The sequence below is a fragment of the Numenius arquata genome, chromosome 7 (genome assembly GCF_964106895.1).
Source record: "Numenius arquata chromosome 7, bNumArq3.hap1.1, whole genome shotgun sequence".
Classification (NCBI taxonomy): Eukaryota; Metazoa; Chordata; class Aves; order Charadriiformes; family Scolopacidae; genus Numenius; species Numenius arquata.
The window spans coordinates 11,552,666-11,562,712 of record NC_133582.1 but is presented as its reverse complement, the minus strand read 5'-3'; the positions used below and the strand labels follow the sequence as shown (position 1 = coordinate 11,562,712).

At 36.6% G+C, this 10,047-nt stretch overlaps 1 protein-coding gene across 2 annotated transcripts in view; it reads left to right on the top strand.

Annotated features, from left to right (window-relative positions):
- Positions 1–4,555: 4,555 nt before the first annotated feature.
- The window catches only part of ASCC3 (activating signal cointegrator 1 complex subunit 3), a 252,340-nt gene continuing 246,848 nt past the window's right edge, over positions 4,556–10,047 (top strand). For both annotated transcript variants that reach the window (XM_074150229.1, XM_074150228.1), the window contains exons 1-3: positions 4,556–4,645; positions 5,392–5,542; positions 7,845–8,428. In XM_074150229.1, coding sequence (XP_074006330.1) covers positions 4,556–4,645; positions 5,392–5,542; positions 7,845–8,428 — 825 coding nt within the window. The remainder of the gene's footprint in view (positions 4,646–5,391; positions 5,543–7,844; positions 8,429–10,047) is intronic.

Here is a 10,047-nt window from a genome sequence, read left to right as displayed (position 1 = left end):
CTAATGTTTTTATTTGTTTCTTTAAAATGGCAGTGAGCAATACACACCGAAGAGAATGTGGGTTTTTTAAATATTGAGACTTCTTTGTAAATGCAAGATGAAGTTTACCTTTGTGTTAATGAAGCTGCTGAGTTTAGTTGTAGCAATTCTAAAATGTGTTCATGTCACTAAAATTTAATGCTTCAGGATTTATTTATTTTTATTCCTCTTGCATAGTAGTGTAGTGTAAAATATTGTGTTTGTGTGTATGTATTTTAAATGGTTTAATATGTCCTCATGGGCTTGCTGCTTTTGTGTTTGATTTAGATAATACTGTGCTAACATTTATTTTGATGTTTTTAAAATATATTTAAAGTGAAAAAAAATTACTGCACTGTCCCTTTATTTTTTCTATTGTCTTATGGCTGGGATATCTTTTGCCTTTTTAGCTTCCTTTTCATTTGAAATGTTTCCACTTTCACAAGTGAAAGTGAAAATGCTATTTGATCTAAATACTATGTGGTCAATAGGATCCTGCTATTTATTGCCAATGTCTAAAGCCTCTTTTTCTTTCTAATGTTCTTTGATTAGATTAGTAATCAGTAATAACTTCTTCATGTTTTATAAAGGAGAAGTGTACATAGACAGCAAGAAACTTGTTAGTAGTTTAAAGAATTATAGGCAATGTAGGCAAAACCTGGTGACGTGGCTTAATATTCCTTAAATAGTGTAAACAGACTGACTGCTGTGATGTTTTAAGGTACATATAACAAGTGAAATACTAGAGGCTACAGAAGCTGGTACTTCAGAATAGTGTAACTGTGGATTTTACCCATGATTCTGTTTATGTTATGTTATTCCATCATTTGTAAGTAAAGAAAGATTTGTATTCAACTTGAAAATGGAGGTGCCAGATCTGAGCAGTCCCTTTCTCTTAGGGGGCAGCTGGCTTGTTTTGTTAGAAAGTATAGAAATTGAGTATGTTTAAAAAGGGCATCTCTTTGACCATAAACTCTGCAACGCTTCAGTGGAGAAGAGAGACAGTTCTGTTATTTGCCTATAGAAAAAACATAGGAAGCCCAGGAGTGGGAGGAAAAGTTAAGTAGTTGGTGAAAATATGAAGTGGAAAACTTCTCTAGTAACGTTCGTTTCCTTTGTAATATTGCTAGCAGTTTTTAAAAATGTTTCCATTTAATGAATAAAAGCCTGCTAAGATTATGATCCAGGTTTACTGTTAGGTTTACTTTCAAACAATAACGTTTGAATGGTTTCATACCCAAATTCTGAGTATAATCTGCTTTTATGTTTTACTTTCTCTCATAAGAAGTTTCAATGTTAAAATCACACTTGCTTTTAAAAGAAGTAAAGTAAGCTTTAAAAGTTATTGCCTCTCATCTTCACAAAGCTTTAGAAAGGTGGATATTGCTTTTTCTGCTTTACAAACAACACCTTGGTGGAAAGTTAAGGTTTTTTTAAGAGGAAGGAAATCTGAGATAGTGCTAGGAATCGTCAAACTTCAGTTCCTTTTCCTAAAAAATCATTAGCAGAATGGGACCAAATTGTCCTTACTTGAAGGACAATTGAGGGGCAGGGGAATAGGTATTTTTACCATGTAAAGTTGCACTGATCTTAAGGTTAAATTCCCATTCCACTTGTCCCTCTACAAGCGTGAAATGTTACCTATTCTCACACGTTTTTCTTGAGGGGGAATGGGCAGAAGAATGGCAAAAGTTTATCTTGCATCTCTGTGTGGGCCCTGGTAAATAGGATTTCATCACTGCTGTCTTTTAGGTCCTTGTTCCAAAACCTTAGCAGGGTCGTTTTGTAGGTAGTACAGATGTTTCAGATCAAGTTGAAGGCAAACGGCTATATTTCTGTCAAATCAGAAGGAATTCTTTACTGTGAGGGTGATGAAGCACTGGAACAGGTTGCCCAGAGAAGCTGTGGATGCCCCCTCCCTGGAGGTGTTCAAGGCCAGGCTGGATGGGGCTTTGAGCAACCTGGTCTGGTGGGAGATGTCTCTGCCCATCGCAGGGGGGCTGGAACTCGGTGATCTTTAAGGTCCCTTCCAATCCAAACCATTCTATTATTCTTTGAATTAGTTACCCTTATGGTGGCAGCGGGAAGACAAGCAGTAGCTGATCCACTCTAAAGGCAGTGTGATGCAGGCAGGTATCTACATCAACGGGCTTTATGTGAAAGCAGGTAACTTACATTTGTAAAAACAACTGTAAATTTAAGCTACATCTCATAGGGCCACGGCAGTTTTGGCCCAGCATTTACAGCTGGCTCCAGGATGTTGCAGAATAATAGTGTAAATTCCTAATCTTTACCTTGCTTTTTACATTAACAATAGAATAATTGCACCTGTCCCCTGCCTTCTAATTGATGGCTGGTTTTGTTTTCTCATGGCGCCCTTGTGAGCTTGCGTATCGCAGGCCAGAAGTGAAGGGCATTCAGGGTTTGCCTGTAAATGAGGTGCAGAAGCCTTGGGCAACTGCTCTGCCAAATCAGCCCACCTGGAGACCAGCAAGTTCTGAAAGCATGTAGGCACGTGTGGAGCATCAGTTATTAGAAGTGTAGAGCTTCAGAGCTGGATTTGGCTCTTTGGCCAAGCTTGTGGTCAGGGAGATGTGCCCTTACTTGTCCTCTGGCGTTCCGTGTTTTGTATTTCAAACTGTATTAGTTACATGATGAATGAAGGAGGGAGAAACACTCCTTTGAAACTTGATTTCCCAATAAATGGGCCTGCTGCAGGTGCTTTAAAATCTCCTAAAAGTGTGTTATTTGTTATTTCAGAAAGGACAATTAAGATGATATTATTACAGTTATGTTCTTACGTTATTGTAAAGAGCCATAGTTCTATAGAAATAAGTATTTAAGTGTAGGTATAAAATAAATAGGCAAAATGGAGTGGTCTTTAGTAGGTAATAGCGATGTTGTCATTGGAGCGGTATGAGAGAGATTTACATTTTTCTTGGGTTCACACAAAAAAGGTCAGGTTAGATTCCCTCAAATTTTGGACACGTTACTTCTGTAATGGTGGCTCTAATGTCACCGGCTGTTTTCACTGAGAGCAACACTGGTATGACCTACGTGTCATATATCCACTGAACATTTCAAAAGCCGCAGCGTTGCTAGGCTCTGTCTGCTTCTAGGTCTGAGCACGTCCTCTCTATCCCCTTCACAGTTAAAGATTTTATATTTCCACATTTTGTAGCTTCATCTTTATAACATTTGTCTTGAAAGTATCGGCTGTTGTGATAGCTTTGCTCGAAAAGCATCTTAATGCGGGGTGAGAAAACAAGCAGACCTGACAAGTCAGTGACATTTCTCTGTCTGTGACTGGAACACTGCATCTGGATTTGCTTTTGTGCTGTACTGCAAAGTTGATAGCTAAAATACCAGTGCAGTCATTAAATGAAGAAAAATGTTAAGGATAATTGGATTAAAGCTGTGAGTTCTGTACAGTATATGACTGGGGGTGGGGGGGGGAGGGGACTGGGGGGAAGTAATTTTATTAACTCTGTCTTAAGTTTTTAAATTCTGGATGGCCGATGGCCTTGCATGCTAAGAATGATGCAGATCATTAGGTTTGTAATGGTATCATTAGTTGTTTCAAAAATAATCTAAATCTGTATCTATCTGCTATCATCAGAAACTGGAGCTGTGCATTAGAGTTCATTAAACAATTCAGCTGTGGGCACCTTTCAAAATTAAAACAACTTCGAGAATAGTTTCAGTAAAAGGCTTGGAATGAGTACAAGTTCAGATGGAGCACAGCTGTGTTTTACTGTATGAGCCTGTTTCACACAGGAAATAAGACGGTGCAGAAATAGGCTGTAGTTCTGGGGAGAGCCCCGCGCTGTGTCGGTGTGTGTTTGTACACTCCCAGTTGTGAAATGAAAACATCCCAAGGCATACTTTTTTTTTTTTTTTCCAATTTTCCGGTAGTCCTTTCATTCCCTTTATCTCTTACAGTAGTTCAGAGCGATGTGTATTATGATCTTTTTTTTTTTTTTTTTTTTTCCCTGTGGTAATTTTCTTTGCCTGTTTGCTGGTTAAAAACGGCTCAGTGGTTGTCAGGAAGGATGCCCCTGCCCCAGCGCCAGAGGCTGTTGATGATCTGAAAGCTCCCGGTGTGGGCTGATTCAGAGGAAATCTTCCCGTGGGTTGTAGTCACTTACTGCTGTTGGGAGCTAAAGTTCAGTTACATAGATTTCACTATAATTCGCTTGTGTTAGTGGTGCTAAAGGAATAATTGCCACTTTCCTTCATTGCTGGTAACTTTTCTTTTGGGAGGAGAGAGAGAAGAACCTGCTGAGTGACCTCTGCATGTTACCTCCCTTCTTGATTATCAGCGTTTTGATAGAGATTTTTTGTTTTGTTTTTTTTTTTTTAAACTTGTTTAATTGAAGTGCCAGCCAAGTTCTGCTTGCTCAAAAAGGTCTTTCAAGTTTGTGATGCAAGTTTGTATTTATAGCATTAACAAAGCCGCGTTATTTGTTTTGTTCTCGTCTAGGTGCTTGAACTGGGATTTGATTTCTCATCCTATGGATCACTGAATGAGTAACAGATGGCCTTGCCTCGTCTTACAGGCGCATTACGCTCTTTTTCAAATGTCACTAAACATGAGGATTACAGTGAAGAATTAGCTGATTTAACGGTAAAGTTTTTTTTTCTTTTCCAAAGCATAATTGTAAAGTATTAGTGTGTATATAGTAAGAATTGTTTGCTTTCCGCAGTTGCATTGCTATTTAATGGGTAGGCAAGCAAGACTGGGCAGAGTGTGTCTAGTTTCCTGTCCTTTCCTTCATAGTGTCTTCACTCAAAGTCAGATTTGCTGTAGCTTTGTGATTAATGTGCTGTATGGACAGGGTTGCTTGGCTGTGTTAGTCCAGCCCTGTTATGTCATCTTTCAGGAAGTTAAGTTGGGCTGGGCTGGTATGTTTTCAACTCCGATCTTATGCAGAGCTGGGGACCCAAATTGTCTTCCTTTGAATATTAAGTTCACCTCGGACTCTTGCTGGGGGGATGTTTAGAATAAATTGATACTGAATTGAGGTACTTTTTTTTTTTTTTTCCACCAAGAAGTAATGCGTAAAGCAATAGGTGCTTTGTGGGAACATGTAATGTGAAATGAATTTGGAATCTTGGGAGCTGTAAATCTCTTGAAGTTGCAAGAGTTTGGCTTTACAGAGAATTCTGCCTTGGAAAGAATAAAGTAGTGAGAGTGTATGTGTGTCTTCTCCTTTTTCCTTACAATCGGGAAAGAGTGTAAAGAACAGATAATAGGGAAACTGAATGCATTTGGAAAGGGGTGGTTTTATCTGGTATTTAATTTTAAAGGAACCTCCATATAGTAATTTGAAATGAAAAAAAACCCACAACCAAAACATTCTGCATTTTCAGATTAAAAGATCAAAGCTACATGAACAATTGCTGAAGTCTGATCTCACTTGGAAGAAGATAATAAAGTTTGTTGATGACAATTTGGACAAAAAAGAGCACCAAACTGTAAATGGCGATTTAAAAACTATATTACAAGCTGCAAAACAAATAGGTATGTTTCCATTCTCTGGTAGTCTAATAATATACTGGTTTGTTGGGTTGGTTTTTTTCAAGCTACTTTATGCCTACATACTTTGCATATGAGTACAGTTTTAGTTCTACCTTGACACAAGGCTTACCCTGAAATATCTTTGAAACTCCAGTTAATCTGATATGTATATACACAACTTGATCTTGTGTTTTTTTTTTTAAAAAAAATATGATTCTGTTGTTATGTGGGATTGTTGCTTTTTGATAGTATTATATAGTGTGTGGTATGGTTTGTGATCGACCTTCAGTAAGCAAAAGCAACAGCTTCTTTTGGAATGACAGTATTCTGAGAAAAGAACAATCTTGGTGTTACCTGCTTTAATTCCATGTGATTGGTATAATGAAAAATTGGGACCGCTACACAGGCAGATAAAAAAAAAAATAATCTAAAAAATGTTTTCTGCTTGAAGTGTTTGGTGTTGAGGAGAGAAATGAATAATAAACTTCACTCATCTGGAATTAAGCTTGTAAAACTGAAATGCATTATAGTAAAGAAAGTGTGAAAACTTATTTTTGATTGGAAACTTAGTTTTTGATCAACAGACCAAAACTACTAGTTTAGTACTTTTATCCTGACACAAGTGACTTTCAATAATGATGTGGATTTGTATGTTAGGAGTATGAGTGAGGTTCATGCAGCCAAGCTTAGGTCTATATAATTTTTTAGATGTTGGATATTTTTTTTTCCTGTGATTCCTATATAGCTAATGCTGAGAGGGAGGCTGAACAGCCTTTTTCCTTTGGGATATATTTACATATATATAGTATATGTGTGTCTCTTTGTCACATATCTTCCATATGTACGTACCTAATTATCCTCTAAATATCACCTCCAATCCTTTCTGTGAACTTTTCAGCTTTTCAAAGTACACCATAGGGAAATTCAAGGGAAATACTGAATTTTTAGGCGCCTTCATTTATACGTGAAGTTTCCAGTTTCTCAACCTTGTTCCATCTGCTTATGCTGGATTTCTTTTGCTCCTTCCTGTTACGTTGTGGGGAAAAAATGCCTTGTGACTTTTTTTTCAAGTCACATGTAACAATGTCGAAGTAATTAAGAATCTTCTCACTGATTTCAGTAAGTTTTTTAACAGGCAGAAAACAGGGACATAGTAGGGCAAATACATAACTGCAGAGCAGAGGTATACAGAGGCAGGCACAAGACAGTTTTGATTACTGAAAAGAGAATAGCCAAGTTTCCTGTTCCAGAAGAGCCATTTGGGGGGTTTAAAAATTGAAGAATATTGTTCCTTTTAAAATAGTTTATTTTAATAGTTCTTTTGAATTAGCCATACCAGGGGTTAATCATGAGTGTTATCACTTCAGTCATACTGTTCTCCTCTGCTGGGGTTCTGCCAGTTGATACTGATATAACTAAGGAATTGACCAGGTAAAGACATCTTGACAATAACAGCTTGTAAATCTCCACAGTGAGCTTTTAAGATGTTTTAAAATTTATTCAATCTTTTAAGAAATGCTGATTATACTAAAAATGTTGGAGTAACCTGCTTAACTGTTTAGAACACACTTTTTAAACTTCAAAAAAATTCCTGCATTTTGTCCTCATATAAAACAAACAAAAACCCCAGTCTTTTAAAATTTTGTTTAGTAGTGACATTTTGATTCATGATACGGTGGTTTTGCTTATGTTTTCCTTGAGGACCTTCGAATATTTGTATAAGACGTAAAGTCTTGTTTTTCTCTAATACTGTATTTTTTATTTGCATAATGTGATGTTTTGTAGATATAAATCTAAACTCATGCATCTATTTGCTGTAATTTCTTTGGGCAGTTTTTCGAACTAACATTCTGTAGTCATTCTACTGGGAATTACTACAAGAGTGTAGTAATTCCCAGTTATGTTCTGTATGTTTAGTCTGTTATGCATATTCAGATTAGGCAGTGAATAAACAGTGAGACAAAGTGGAAATTTGTTACATTTAAAAAGCTCATAAATATACTATTGTGAGTTTAAGACCTCAGGCAAGTTTCTCCTCTAACTTGCAGAAAAAAAACAACCAACCTTAGTAATCCTTAATATGAATTTCTACTAAGTAGAAGGGTAATGAAGACAGATGCTTTATGATCGTATACCTTTTATAATTCAGTACCTTGCAACAATTGCTACTTGTTGTTATGGTCTTGTTTCATATCTCTGTTGATGAGACTTGCGGCAAGAAATTGAATACAGTTATGTTATAGGCAATGAAAGAGAATTAGTTTGAAGTGTATGAAGTTACATTTGTTCTTGGTTTTGTTAACAGTTGGAGATGAAAATGGACAAGAAGCAATTGAAAGCGGAGCTGTTTTTCTCTTTAAGACATTTCACGGGAAAAACTGTGTTGGCCATGATGAGACAAAGGCGATCAAGCAGATGTTTGGGCCATTTCCATCATCATCTGCTACTGCAGCTTGTAATGCCACATGTCGGATTGCTTCTCACTTCACTGAAGAACAGCTTACAGCCCTCTTACAGATGGCTGAAGAGCAAAATGGTGATAACAGAGTGTTCTTCGGTAAAAATATAGTGTTTTCATTTGACATGCATGATTTGGATCACTCTGAGGAGCTGCCTGTGAATGGTGAGGCCGATGCGCAGAAAATTATAAGCTTAGATTATAACAAATTTCTGAATAACCAGCTGAATCACTTACAGAATCACTGTGATAAGAAATCTGATCTCAAATCTTTGGAAAAAGTAGATGATTCTTTTTTATGGTGTGAAGTTGGAAAGTATCTGAATGAATCTCAAGGAGGCACCCCTGGAGGGCCGACAACAGAAGACCTCTGCTGTACTTTGTACGAGATGCTTGCTTCTACCAAAAGTGGTGATGAACTTCAAAATGAGGTATAGTAGCTTATTAACTACACTGTGTGTATTTGAATATTGCAGAAATATACAATTATTTCATATTGCATTATGCCAATATACTTGATCCAAGTGTTCTCTGTGCTTTGTTGTTTTCGTTTTCTCTTGAGAAAAATTGCATTGGTAGCATCTTAATTTACCAGGCAGAAGATGGATGCAGCATGAATTTTACGTGAAAGTCTCCTTTCCCCCATAACAGACAGGATATTTATTTTTTTTTTTGGCCATTTGCTCAACTTCTCCATACTTTGTTTTTAAGCAGCAGCCAATTTAAGCTACCATATAAAAGTGTGAGGAATTGCAAAGCCAAACCGAAGTTAACTTTCTTGGGCAGATTCCATCTTCATTTTTCAGAGCCTTCCTGTTGCTGGAAGGAAAGTTGGAGCAGCACAGGTGGTGCTGCTTTAAAACTTTGTCATATCTCTGCTATTTCTTTCGATAAGGCAAGGGGTTTGGCTTTTTACAAGAAGGGCAGAGAAAGCTTAGGAGAGAGAGAAGAGTTGCTGGGAGGCTGGAGTTGAAGGATAAGCATAGTGGTAGAAAGGGGAAGAGCATGATTTTTCCAAACTTGCCTTGCTTTACTCGCTGAAAACATCCATCCAGTACTTAAATTCTCAAACTAACTTTTCAGAAAGACTTTACATGTCAAAACTATTTGCTACAGAAATACAACTGATCGTACAAATAGAGAATCCTGTGAAAGACAATATAGTGATAATTTGCTGGAATTTTGCCATCACAGTTGAGGACTTTATTCTTCTTAACAAAAACATTAAGTGATGGAGAAGAGGACACGAATATTTCATTTTAGGTTTATATAACTATGTATTGGTATCTGTTGCATAATGGTATAGTTGCTAAAGCCATATTCTTGTTTTGTTTGGTAGTCAGTAGATCAAATTTTGGCTGTCTTTTGAGCTGTTTTCTGCGTCGGAATATTTTCATATAAACTTCTAATTTGACAAGCTAAATATGAATATAAAATGAAGTTGATCTAACTTCTACCGCATCAGAATATATTTGAAAAATTTATTTTATGCACGTTTCATATTTTGGGTGGCTGTATTGAGGGAAGAGACATGGAAATAGAAAACTGAACAGGTCTTGGAGAAGGAACTGGATAAAGAAACTTGCATATCAAATGAAACATAAAAAAGAGTACCTGCATTTGCCATAGGGACCTGGAGTTTATTAATTGTACAGAGATAAAGATTTCAATTTTTTTCTTTCTAGTTAAGTGGAAGACTTTTCAGATATAGTCACAGGGTATGCAGAAATAATTCCATACTCCTGCATAATGCTTACTTAATGTCTTAGTTTAATTTGTAAAGCGTTAAAGGAGATGTTTCAAGCCTTTCACTTGAAGTAAGAAGAAATTATTTTTATTTTGTAACTTTATGATCATAATGGATTGCTAAATCAATTGGTAGACAGTTCAAGCTATCAGTTTTTATGTACATCACCAATGAAGAATTCATTTCCTTTTGGCTTTTGGAACAAAGACTTTCTGCCGAAATTTCTGTCTTGATGGCTTTACAGGAGTTTTAATTTGATAACGTGAAAAAAGTGTTTACTCTGCCAATGTACACATACCTTTC